Raw genomic sequence first — 14,563 nt, forward strand, 5'->3', positions numbered from 1 at the left:
ATGCATCATAAAATGCTACTGGATATTCGAACAGTCAATTTCCATGTATACTCGGGAGGTATTCCACCGACAATGAAAATATGAATGTTTAAAACACAATATACATCATACAATAAATAAGATAGCTACGCGATTAATCGCCAAGAACAATGAAGAACGAAGCGTGGTTCACAGATAAAACATTGTTGCGCTCGCAACTTGATGCTGTCGTATGTTTGACAACGTTATTGTTTATGTAGATGTAGCAGGGCAACGCAGATAAACGCGATGGCCAAACGATCGCATCAAAAACATGGAGAGAGAAAAGGCACAGGTAATCGACGTGAGGATTGTGAGGATATGCGGGAAATGCCCACCCGTGCATAAAATGGACGTGTCCGACGTTGCCGAGGTTTAACGTACAATAAAACACTGCAGGGACTGTTTTATTGTTCGATAATCAACTCCCACGCGAGAAAGCAGGGTAACATAGTGAGGCAACGCTAAGATTATTGCGATTGAACGAGCTACTATAGGAGGGCATGCTAGGAGTATGGCGAATGTATGAGGTATTATAGTAAGGAAACGCTAGGAATACTGTGAGGGAACAAGGTTCGGTATGCGAGGGAATGGTTGGAATATTGCAAAGGAACGAGATACTGTCGCGAGATAACAAGGTACTGTAACGAGGGAACGCTAAAATTATTGCAATGGAACAAGGTACTATAGCGCGGGAACGGTAGGAATATAGGGTGGGAACGAGGTACTACAGTGATGAAACAAGGTACTATAGCGAGGGAACTTGTAACCTGGGTATCTGTAGGCTATTGAGTGAAACACGAAATGAAATCACAATGCTTTTCAGAATCTCATTTTCAAGAACACAACAAGACATATTTTGCTTCAATTGTTTTTCGGTTTACATATAAGATAACACATCTTCGGGTGGAACGTCAACTACATGCACAAATAGAATCTTAATGGTTTGTGAATGCACACTTCTCTCTGTCAAAAATATTTGCGAATAGCGTTCCCTCGCATTAGTACCTCTTTTCCTCGCAATATTCCTAGCAATCCCTTGCTATAGGATCTTGTTCCCTCCCAATAATCTTTGCGTTCCTTCACAATTCGGGAATCTCGAGAAACTACTGGTATATTTGCTATCATTATGAAAAGAATAGTCTAATATACTTAAAACCAGTGTCTAACTGTGACGTAGCTAAGGCATTTTACACGTTTTGAGACTTTGGAGATATAAACTGCAAAACAATTTAGCGAGGGCACAAGCCAATCAGGATCACTCTCCATAACTGTGCTTGTAGACCTCTGCGGTCTAGAACCTTTTCCACAAATTAAAATAGTTGGAATTGGCCGAAATATGTTACCTTGTTTCGTTTTATGGCTGTGTGCACTTTGTAATGTTATGACAGGACAGGCCGACTGTCAACATCGTCTGAGTGTGGCCATGACTAATGTGGGAAACACACAAAGGGTCGTTGACATTATCATTGACATTGGCCACTGGATTCTTTGCTCTACACAGTTTCATATTCGTGAACCATAGAGCCACCAGCAGGTGCGTGATCACCCAGAGTCACGTCATCAGCGTATGGCTTCAAGAGGTGTTGGACACAGGATGTAGCCACGCAGTCCCCACACACATTGGTGACTGTTGCAATCCGACTCCTGAAAATGTAGATGTTTGTATATATTATACTTTGAATATCAAGACTATGTATGAAATCTCATTTCAACACCAATAGTGAAAACATCAACAGAATAAGTTAAACATGGCGAGGATGGGTTTGGTATGGGGAGCTTTGTGGTAGAGTCACGTTATTTTTTCTTTCCTCTTAACACAGAACTGAGGTTCTTCGGCACATTTCAAATTCAACCAATAGAAAGGTTGTTAAACGTTTCTCACTGATGTAGGTGATTTTAAAACAGAACAATGATAATACCTGTATAATAAAGCAATTTATAAGTAAAGACCAGTTTTTAGAACACCAAATGTAACAAAACCCAGTTTGAAGTTTTCTTCAAATTGTCCTAAACTGAAAGTTGACAGTTGAAAGTTGACATGTTAAGTCCAAACCACAAATAGTGTTACAAAATGGTTGAGAATCAATCGCCCAAACATAACCAACACAGTTTGCTGAGCAATGCACATGCTACACACCCAAACCGTTGCGCAGTTATTATTAACATGCTGATGATAACGTTACAACTGAAAGAACAAGCCATCTGTATGATACATCAAGGAGCAATGCATGACCACGGTGCAGGGAGTTTGGGCTGCAGCCGAAAGATAGTCACCAAGCTGATGGTCCGTTAGAGGCACACTGGACAGACGGAAGACAAACCTATGACGGACAGACCGCCAGTCACCACCACCTACGACAGTCATCCTGTCAGTCACTGGACAATGTCCAGAAGACTGTATTGGTACTGTCCAAGAGCCCTCAATGGGCAGTTCAGGGTGGACGACAAGACAAAACTCAGGGTTGAAGTTTAAGAAGACAGTGAGTGAATGAGTTGTGTTTAACATCGCTTTTAACAGTATTCCAGTTATATCACAGCGTGTTAGCTTAATATGGGAGGAAAGCCCGAAGTGATGCAGGTTTCAGACGTTTACTACCACGTATGGTGCTGAGAAACCTAGAAACATAATTGGGGTGAACTGGGATTCAAACCCACAATCATAGGTTTCTGGCATGCCCAAGGGACGCAAGCCTACACAGCAAATCGCAGCGCCTTAGACGACTGGGCCACCCGTGCCCCCTTTAAGAAAACAGCAGCCATGTGCCATGTTTATTGTTTATTGTTTGCGAACGTCATGGAGCTTTTGTCCTCACAATAGCGACAATATTGAAAGAATATGTATAGAGTAAAATGCATGTCTCCAGTTTTGTCCTCAGAATGGTCATAATTACATCATCACAAAATAGAAACATCTGACGCCAGACACACTAGACTCACAAACCGCAGCCATAAGGAAAGAATGTTCCAAACAGGTGCAAGAAATGTTAATGTTCAGTCCAGTTTTTCTGAATGGCAGACTCCCATTGTCATGGTTAAAAAACATGATGGCTCTTATCGCTTTGTCGTTGGTTATAGACACCTCAATGTAGTTATCAAGCCTATATTTCCCCCTCTACCATAATTTGAAGATAATGTTGATGCCGTAGGCGACAGCCATGCCAAAATTGTTTGTCTGTTTGATCGTTCAAGTGGGTTTGGGCAAATACCCCGCCATCCAGGAACAAAACACAACTAGGCCTTCATTCAAGCCAATGGTGCTTTTGAATGGAATCGCCTCCCTTTTGATCTAAACAAGGCTGCTATGGCATTTCAGCAAACCATTTCAGAGGCTCTAAAAGAAAATAATTGGCGGTACATACTAATGTATGTAGATGACATCTCTTATCTCACCTCAAGGCAGTATTCCAAAAGATCAAAGAAGCAGGACACACTCTAAAACCAAGCAAATGTAACTTCGGGCAAAACAAGTCACCTACTTAGGGCATATCTTCAGCAAAATTGGCATCCATGTCGATCCTTCAAAAAAAGATTCAGTCACACAGTCTGTTTGGCCTCGTATTAACGAAAATTTATAGCAAACGTTTATAGCATCACCTTCTCTCTATACAAGCTTCTGAAAAAAAGATGTGTCTTTCGAATAGTCCAACAATTGCTACAAGCTAAAGCAAGCCTTTACAACAGGCCCCAACAATGCAAATCCCAACCACAACAAACCTTCCCTCTTCACAATAGGTTGCATGCATGTTAGGCCAACTTGATTCTCATGGAGAAACTTGTAAGTATGTTGTTAATGCATGTCTTCTGACAATACAAGTATCTTCCATGACATTGGTTCTATTTTTAGGGACAAACAGTATTGGTAACGTTTCTTTTGGTCGTCAGTTAAGGTTATTGCAAAAACCTATTTGTATTTATATATATGTTTATGTTGTAATTTTTGCTAAATGGACATTTCACATCACAGTCAACAACCGTTTCAGTCATATCACAGCGGGACTAGTGTAGTCAATAACAATGTCCGAGGATACAACACAGTGACTTGCTTGATGTGGCCTCTTGACATGGAAGATTTGAAATGATTAACAATTAAGAGTAACTGTACCTCATGGTACCGGTCATGTCTCTCTTTCAAAATATTATGGCTTTGCTCACCCTGTATTAATGATGATGGACATACTGCGGTCAATACTTTTTATTGAGGCTGAATTATGTTTTTTCAAGCAGATGGAAGCTGAGTTTTTTATTTCCACATAATTATGAGCTGTGTGTTTTTTCAACCCCCTTCCCCCTAGAAGTCAAATTGTCCGCCCAAAAGTCACACTGGTGATCAGGTGGTTCTATCTGATCATGTGGTTGTTTCTTCCAGACTCAATTATTTACTGGATGTGCTGATATTGCTGGAATATTGCTTACTGCTGTGTTAAGAAACAAACAAATAAATAGTACTAACGTGAACCAGTCGACAGGGAGGAGCAGGGATATGTCGTGTGTGGGGAGTCCGGCTGAGTTCAGTATCATGAGAAGGGACGGGATGCCACTGCCAGGGACACCAGCAATTCCAATACTGGCCATGATGTTGAGGAGGCTGCAACACAACATGGTCATATCCAACTAGCCTAAGCTCACATCATAGAGTCTTCTTCTGGTACTACAGACTTATATCTGCACTCCATTTGCTCTCGACATAAAATGACAGGCAGAAGAGTGTATAAACACGTTTGATGGTGGCTAAAAGTGAAACACACAAGATATGGTAATTCGATGGGATGTTTGCACAAAGAAAAAAGTTAAGCACCCCCTAATATATTTCATTATTGTTTGGTCCCTATATTTGTAACAGTCATTAAAAGATAGAATTACGGAAAGAATTATGTTTTCTAGAGATGACGTAATCAGTCATGCGTGTCGAAAGCTCACGTGCCATGCATGGTATGCCAGTGCAGCATGCTACCCTCGAGCAGTATATCCAAACGTTAAAATTTGCTTCCTTAAGCTCAGTTTTAACAGTTATTTCATGACATTGTGTGACCACGGCATGAAGGCAATTTTTCAAACGCCACAAGATGGCAAATAATCAGCATGCATAACGCAGGAATGTCTTTTAATGCCATTGGTCGGGAATTTGGGGCATCAACACACTGTCATAAGCTGTGATGCTCAGACTGGTGATGTACAGGACCGTCCCAGATCCAGAAGACCTCCTGTGACGAAACATCGCAAAAACAGGGACCTTCTTCGTCTCATACGCAGAGAACCCTTTTTAACAAGTAATCGTCTGAAACAGCTTTGGTTGCCCAATCGTCATTTCAGCACCAGAACCGTCAGGAACCGGTTGAAAGTAGCAGCACTGAGGGCTAGACGAGTCATAAAGCATCAATTGTTGAGAGATCACCACAAAGCTGCTCGTTCAGCATGGTGTATTGTGTGACAGAACTTGAATCTGAGAACTTGGAGATGGATCCATTGGTCAGACAAAAGTCGCTTTCTGCTCAATGTCACTTATGGAAGAACGAGAGTTTGGAGGCACCGGAACAAGGCCTGCCTTGCCTACCTAATCCAATTTTCATGTGTATTCTTTCTTTTGTCCGACAGTTTATAATTACCAGTTCCCTTTATTTCGATATAACAGAGCTCATGAAAGACCTCTGTACCCATTTGATCCACAGGAAGGTTTGTTCAGTTAGGTTCTGTTCATTATCATGGAATGCCTAATCCATTGTTCACATGTACATTCCATATATACACTGAAACCTCGTTAACACAGACTCCACTACGACAATGTTTCTGTATGATGCTAGCGATATTCCAAATGCCACTATGTTCTTGATGGACAAAAGTTGATTAACTAGCAATTCGGAAGTGCTGTCATCATGGCAAATGGAGAGAACATATCCTGCATGAGTCACGGCTGTTTTATTACAACAGTTCAGAGCTATCAGAGAGTTGGGAACCACATAATGAATATCCAGAATTCTTTAAGAAATTAAATGATCCTTTAGCTCATCACATTCGCCTAAAGAGCATCAATTCCCTGTACAGAGTTGCCTCCCTTACGCGTGCCGGAATCCTATGATCGTTGGTACCAATAAAAGATTCACCCTGATCATGAGTCTTGGTTTATAAGCACCATACACATGTTCGTGGGCTTCCCCGAAGTGGCAATTGTCTACCACCCGCCCAACGTCAGGTTTTCCTTTAACTGAAACACTGTGATGTAGTGCCGTCAACGCATATTCGTGGATCCACAATCCTTAATCAAGATAAATAGTGAAACACTTTCGATTAATTTCAAAGTAAAATAAAGTATCCGTTCTTACCAAAGATTTAAAACGTCGGCAAACCCAAGACTTATACCGTTAAGTTGAGCAACATAAACTGCAGAAATGCAGTTGATCATAGCAGATCCATCCATGTTGATGGTAGCACCTATGGGCAGCACAAAGCGGGCGATGCTCTTGTGAACCTTCAAGTTCTCCTCACAGCAACGTATAGATACCAGCAGTGTAGCAGAGCTGTGGACACACCATTGTTAGATATTTTCACCGCTATTTGCTTTTTACGCACAATTGAATATGTTTCAGCGGATAATTGAGACTGATTATGCCCTGGTTTCGACGTGCTATGTTCGCTAAACATATGAAAACTCTAACTAAACCAGTTATTTCGGGAAACTAGAAACTTCATGAACATACAGTTTGTCAATGTCTTTAAATGTTTCATCTTTTTCGCTTGATTTGCTTTCACACATATCAATCCTATATTAGCTGTAACCAACGTTTGTAGCAAGATCATCAAACTCCCATATTTAGCAAACTGAATATGGTTTCATGATCCACATTCCACGAACCTGGACTCAGTCGCTAGTGCTGTGACCAGGGCTTGTGCAACTCCATACAATACCCTGTAGGGATTTCTCCGAGTGACAATAAAGTACATCAATGGTACGACCAGGAACATATGGATGATGACACCAGCCAGACCCGTGGCCATGTATATCCCAAGATGACGCACTGTTCCTGTCAGATCCTGCACGGACAGAATCTTCCCAGCAATGAGACACAAAATCCCAATTGGAGAAAACCTGAAACAGCAGACCATTCGTTTATGGGGAGTTCTCTAACACTTCAGAATTCAGAATTAATTATCTGTGCGTCGGAATCGCTACCTCCAATTATTTCCAGACATATTTTGTTGAAGTATTTACTTTTTCACACAAATATCCAGAGTTCGATAGAGAGCCCCATTCCTTGACAACAAATGCCTCATTACCAGGGTTGTAGACAGAGAGCAATGCCGTATAACGGTGTGGTACATTAGGTATATTGTAACCATCAGGATTTTTCTTCCTTATTCCCTTCCTGCTTCCCACTGTTGAGCACATAACGTTACAAAATTGCTGGTCATGAAGAAAGCTCTGACAAATACAGATTATACAACGCAGCCGAATATATAGTTAATACAAGTAACATACACTTAATTTGATCACATCATTTATAAGAAATGTGTTGTAATTTCAGCCGCGTGACCCTCATTTTTGTGTCAAGACTCATATTTGGACTGTCTATAGCAATCCCTCTGGTGTGAGATTTTAATCCAATGCAAGAGTTTATAAGCAGGCAACAAGCTTATTGTTAATGAAAAAATACATACCACATCGCTATGTGCACCATTTTCATCGTGACGTTATTTAGTGTGTTAAAAAAGCCGAGCATGTGTTTTCCACTGTCACCGAGCCTGCCCAGGATCACTCCGAACACAGCACAGTACAACAGCATACCTGTTAACAGCATTATAGGATGTATGCGGTTGAACAGAAAATAGGTGTCGCAATGCATGATCCTGTTTCAGTAATCATTTGTGAGAAAAGAAAGTTGCACTACTATGCTGAAAGGGACTGATCCTAACTGTGATGGAGGGGGGTGTTGATGCTGATTAGTTTTCAGCAGCATCCCCTCCGAGCCTAATACATCTGTGAACGATAGTTGAGTACCCGGCACCAGTGTAGAAGGTTCCTCCTCCTGGAGTTAAAAGTCCTCCAGAGACAAAACGACGTCATCATCATTTGCCAGACATTTATCTAAAGTGACTCAACTACGAAAGAAATGTTTGGGCCGAGACGTTAAAACTGCGCTCCACTGCGTTGCAAATCGAATTTATTTCATAACGTTTTTCTTTACTTATAAGCAGAAGAATCTCTGCAAATTAACATACCGTTTTTGTTAGTTTCCACAAAATCAGTAATGGTACTCTGGTGTCACTGGGTTTTCTGGTTCATCGATCACTTGATTGTCTGGTTTGTTTATATGCTGACATCGTATGGCAGGAGTACTGCTGTGCTGGGTCAGGCAATAAATACTTACTTTTTTGTGAATGGTGGGTGCCACCCACACACCGGACACGCTTACCCTTTTCGCGAACGCCTGGTGTCATCACCGCATTTCAGTGTTCCACTCATATAATTTCCACAGCTATTTGCCCTTTTCACCAAGTGGAATCTGTTTGTGGTTATATCTCTTGCATTGGCAATTTATATTTTCTTCACGTTTGGGAAGAGGTGGAAATCTGACGGTGACAAATCTGATAAAACAGAGCTTTGCTATTTCCTCGCAGTGGGCTATGCAGATTGCACAATAGTGGCTATTAATTGTTTGACCTTTCGCTCAACAAATATGTACAACCGCCTCCGTGATGTAGTGTATAGAGCATCTGCCAGGAGAGCGGAGGTCGGTGTTGTGATCTCCAGCCACATCATACCAAAAAGACGTTAAAAGATGGCCCTTTTTCTTACCCTGGCTCATGCCATACACAAACACACACACACACACACACACACACACACACACACACACACACACACACACACACACACACACACACACACACACACACAGACAGACACACGCACACAAACACACACACACACACACACACACACACACACACACACACACACACACACACACGCACACATGCATGTCGCTATATAAGTTAAACAATCTTGAACGCGACGTTAAACCCCATTTCACGTCATCTCAACTCTGAATGTGTTCACATCAAACCATTACAGAGACCAGGGTATTTTGATGTTGTTAGCCATGTTAAAACGAAAGCCACAGCAAAGTTTTCCCTTTCAAACCGCTCTACATCTATTACATGATGTGAGACGACATGTTTTAACACATAGTTTGTTGAGACTAAAATATCAGTTTGGGATCTTCTGATCACAAGCCGCCACCAATGACCCACCTATGGCATTAAGACCAGGTTGGAAGGTGAGTTTTCCAACCCATTTCTCGTCATTTCGGACGTCGGTGGATGTATTGACAGACATATTACTTGACGCAAGGAACCTCGTGACTCCAATCTCCGTCTCTTTCTTCGTGGAACGAAGTTCGAACACAGTCCGTGTTGACTGAAACGCAGCACGTACCATGTTGTCTGGAAACATGTTCCTTCAGAGAAAACGTAAAAATAAAACCATTTACATAAAACACTAGAAAATAACCAGTCTCGATTATCCGTCAAAACAACATTCGAATAAGGCTCTGTAACTCGAAGTCTTTTACATCGATGTATCGTTAAAAGCGATTAAAGTTGGTGCTGGGTTTTATTCTCACAAAACAAACATGGAGTTACAAAAATAGCGATCTCCTTACCTATAGGCGACAATAGCAGTCAGATAACTGCGATGCCTGGTTCAGCTTGACAAAAAGCACTCAAGAAACAGCTTTTTGACACTGACAGTTCAGTTTCTTAATTGCCACTGCAATCGTCAGAAATTGTGATAGTGACGTCTCGACTATCGAGACAGGAGTAAGTATATACTTATGTGAGACTACTTGCTTAACGCACATATAGTGTTCCTTGTTTAACGCCGCACTCAGCAATTTTCCAGCTATATGAGGGATGTCTGTAAATAAGCAAGTCTGGACAAGACAATGCCGTGATTGACATCATGAGCATCGATCTACGCAATTGGGATACGATGACATGCATCAACCAAGTCAGCGAGCCTGACCACCAGATCCCGCCAGGCGCATATTACAAGCGTGGATCGCTGAAGACCTATTCTAATCCGGATCTTCATGGGTTTAATATGGAACCAACGTAGTGACCGTGAACTTACATTATTTTATCTAACAAATTATAAAAAAGAAAGAATTAATACAAGTTGTCAAAGTCTATAATGATGATGGTGTTAAACCTCAAATGATTTCACTTACATTCAGTGATTACACGCAACTTGCCACCCGTGAAGAGACGGGTTAGAATAGGTCTTCAGCAAACCATGCTTGCCGTAAAAGGAGACTATGCTTGTCGTAAGAGGCGACTAACGGGATCGAGTGGTCAGGCTCGCTGACTTGGTTGATGTATGTCAATCATATCCACGTTGAGTAGATCGATGCTCATGATGTCAACCACTGGATCGTCTGGTCCAGACTAAATTATTTACAATCCGCCGTCATGTAGCTAGAATATTGCTGAGTGCGGAGTTAAACAACAAACAAACAAACAAACAAACCATACAATTTGCTTTGACATTTTGTTTCCGTATTCAAAACTGATGATGACTTTGCCAATTCCATCACCAACAAATCAATAATATTATTAATTGTTTTACTTCCATAGCCATCTACATTGCACAAAAATATTAAATGAATAATTTCATTTGATATCTTTTATAATTATGCACGTACAACCACACATGAACAGTCAGTATCAGTTACATCTATTAAATTTTTCAATACAATCACATTATCATGACATTTTAATATAGGATTCCGACATATCTATACTGAACCGCAAAATAAACGTCGCCTCAAGTAACATTGCATGAAAGTTGTCATTTAAATACCAGGGTAATTTTTGTCAAAGTTTCTAAAATTAAACATGACCTTTTCCGGAAAAATGATATTTGATGACAAAAAACCCCAAAGCAGATGACAATAGAACCAATCGCCAAAACTCATCACGGCAACGGCCATGGTAACCCGATGCACGTGAGTTCCTTGCAAATTGAAATGCATATGCGTTCCCCCATTTCTTGCCCTATAAACATCAACCCAGATCGTATAATATTCATTCGTTATTGAATTGCTACCACATGCCAAGATTGACAACAAATCAGCGGCACCAACCCCTTGGACGATTGCAAGCTGGACAAACCGCCCAGCAAGTAGCCAATGCATTCCAAGTCCACGTAAGGACCATATACAGGCTCCAACAACGGTACCAGACCACCGACACTACAGATGACCGACCACGTAGTGGAAGACCAAGGGTCACCACCTGACGTCAGGATCGTCAGATTGTGCGACAGCATCTTCAAGATCGCTTTGTTACTGCTTCGGAAACTGCTCAAAAGACCAAGGCGACACACCATCGACACATTAGTGCGTACACCGTGCGTCGACGATTGACAAGCAGACGCCTCCACTGTCACAAGCCACACCAAGGACCCATTCTGACACCACGTCATCGCCTGGACCGTCTTCAATGGACAACACAGCACCAGCATTGGGCGAAACCAGAAGTGGAGAGAGAGTCAGGGAATGTTATTCGGATGCTTGTGTTGTTGAGAGAGACTCGTGGGGTGGTCCGAGCATCATAGTGTGGGGTGGAGTTGGTCTTGCAAAGAGAGTCGGCCCTGTGGTCTTCCAGAACATCGGTCCAGGTAGAGGCAATGGTATCACAGCAGCTCGGTACATTGATTAAGTCTTGACACCACAAGCCATACCTCATTTGGCACGTCGCCGCAACCACGAGTTTCAGCATGATAAAGCCCATGCCCACACTGCGAGAGCAACAAGAGAGTTCCTCCAGCAGAATGTCATCAGAACCACACAGTGGCCGGCCCTCAGTCCCGATTTAAATCTCATTGAGTACCTGTGGGACGAGATTCAAAGATGACTGAATGACGTCTGACCAAGGCCGATAACTGAAGCTGAACTGCGTCAGCCGTTCCTCGGAGTGTGGGCTCAAGTGCCTATGGCGTTCATCAACCGCCTCATCCATTCCATGTATCGACGTTGCACATGGCGGACACACGAGATTCTGACTTGTGCTGCCATTTTCTCAGAGACTGGTGTTGTTTTTCACTTGAAGAACATTTGACACTTTAATTTCAACCTTTATGATCAGTTTTGCTAAGTTTCATCTTTTTAATATGTCTCAAAGTACGTTTTCAAATAAGGTTTCTCACATATCTATCCATGGTGACGTTTCTTTTTGTGGTACAGTATACACGGAATGCTTTGGGGGCTGAATTTTAATTTAAATCATGATCAATAATATCTGATTATAGACACTCTTCTACCCTGGAGATCGGAAGGGTCAGGGGTTCCCCGGCCGCGTCATGCCAAGCGATTAAAATATGGCACTTCTTGTTTCCCTGCCTGGCGCTCGGCATACAAGGACTGATCGGCTCGGAGTCAGTATACTGTGTCTGAGTGGGTTATTCATGTTGAACAGCAGCATGGTATCTAATGGGCTAGCACTGTCCACTCGGCATTCGTCCGGACGTGTGCAAACAGCCACACAAACACATGTGCATCCATGTCGCTATATAAATGCAATAATCTCAGACGCGACGTTAAACCCCATTTTATCTCATCATAATCATTGTTATCCGGGGACCGTTAAATAGCTGGGTTCTTGTGACCGCAGTGTGATGCATATATCACTCACTATACTCACCTGACCAGATCTAGAAGCACCTGTCCGGGGGTGGGAGAGTGTACGGGGGTGGCAAGTGGTACAGGGGGGACTGTAGAAGTCATCTGTCCAGGCTTGATGGTGAACACCAGCATCACGCCAATCATCAGCGCGATCACAGTAGAGGCAATATAATAGCCCATAGTGATGAGTCCCATTCTTCCCGACGACTTGCTGTCCACATTTGCAATACCTGACAATCAGCAAAACAATCTCACTTCAAATGTTTTTACTCTTTGTAAACTCCTGGACATTTTTGACGGAATAGGATTAACATATTTGTTGGTTGTAGAATGATCCCAAATACATACATACATACATACATACATACATACATACATACATACATACATACATACATACATACATACATACATGCATGCATGCATGCATGCATGCATGCACGCACGCACGCACGCACGCACGCACGCACGCACGCACGCACGCACGCACGCACGCACGCACGCACACACACATACATACATACAAAATGCAAATACAAAGATGGGCTGTATAATTTACTCAACCTGTTTCACGAATGTCATTTTCAAGAGTACATATATTTGCGAAGAATCCGATAGGCTTTTGTATATAAATATGTAGGATATAAATAAAATCTAATTTAAGAATATGATTTAAGCATTGTGGCTTTTAAGAATCGAGATATGGTAAATACAAACGTGCTTACAGCTCCTGAATAATACTATATAACCTGTTCGTAGCGCATACAGGACTCATTCTGGCGTCAGGTAAACTGTACTGTGTTCTACAAGACTGGCGGCCGTGGTTCGCTGTGAACACTCTTATCTACCAGTAAGAACTTGATACTAACGATCATGGTCCTGGTTCAAGAGCAGTACATTTAAAAAATATTACAACATACACTGATTAAGCGAAAATATCATTGCAGAATTTTCCATTGGCACTCACCTGTAATCATGCTTGCAACTATCAGTGGGAGAATAAGCATCTTCAGCATCCTCATGAATATCTCGCCCGGGAAGCCAATGAGCTGGATGGTTTCAGGGGAGAGGTTCAGCTGACGACAGAACACCCCGACCGCCCCTCCCACCACCACAGACATGACGGTTGCTATCAGCAGTCCATGGTCTCGGAGACACTTGTGCGCCATCACCCTGAGACGTCACGTGTGTAGTTATGATACATACATAAGGTATTGAGTTAACTGTGACATACGTCTGAGTGAGTGAGTCAGTATGGTTTTACGCCGTTTTTAGCAATATTCCAGCAATATCACGGAGGGGGACACCAGAAATGGGCTTCACACAAAGTACCCATGTCGGGAATCGAACCCGGGTCTTCGGCGTGACGAGCGAACGCTTTAACCAGTAGGCTACCCGACCGCCCTACATACGTCTGAGGGGTACTCGTATTTGTATCTCTGTCACACATGAAGAAACTACACTGTTGGGCAAAAGAAAGTATACACTTGAAAATTGGATTTGACGAAACACTTAATGTGACAAGGTAGAAAACAGTTACAGAAACACTGCAAACTTAAGGTCCAAAACACAACTATGATACCCGTATCAAATACATCACCATCGAGTAACCATTTCTTGTTTGTTTTATTTTTAGCCACCTTAAAACATGGGTGTATACTTTCTTTTGCCTGGCAGTTTACATACAGTGAAACTCGAGACAAATTAAGAACATTCTGTCACCAAAGTGAAATTTAGTTTAGCGTCGCGTTGACGATTGTTTCTAATATAGGTAACGTGCACATGAACAATACACATTATGTACAAAAGCAGTGATATTATTCTATATTGTGTGACGCTCTTTTATGAAATATTCAACTTGTGGA

At 42.0% G+C, this 14,563-nt stretch overlaps 1 protein-coding gene across 1 annotated transcript; it reads right to left on the minus strand.

The window, feature by feature from the left end:
• Positions 1–1,514: 1,514 nt before the first annotated feature.
• On the minus strand, positions 1,515–13,867 carry LOC139475682 (excitatory amino acid transporter 1-like). Its single transcript, XM_071258870.1, has 6 exons — positions 13,666–13,867; positions 12,718–12,928; positions 6,869–7,102; positions 6,339–6,533; positions 4,472–4,606; positions 1,515–1,665 (listed from the first exon to the last, which is right to left on the minus strand). Exons 1-6 carry the CDS (start codon positions 13,865–13,867, stop codon positions 1,515–1,517), a joined length of 1,128 nt encoding a protein of 375 aa, XP_071114971.1.
• Positions 13,868–14,563: the final 696 nt, after the last annotated feature.

This window comes from Haliotis cracherodii, unplaced genomic scaffold, assembly GCF_022045235.1.
Source record: "Haliotis cracherodii isolate W230 unplaced genomic scaffold, xgHalCrac1.p SCAF_3, whole genome shotgun sequence".
Lineage (NCBI taxonomy): Eukaryota > Metazoa > Mollusca > Gastropoda > Lepetellida > Haliotidae > Haliotis > Haliotis cracherodii.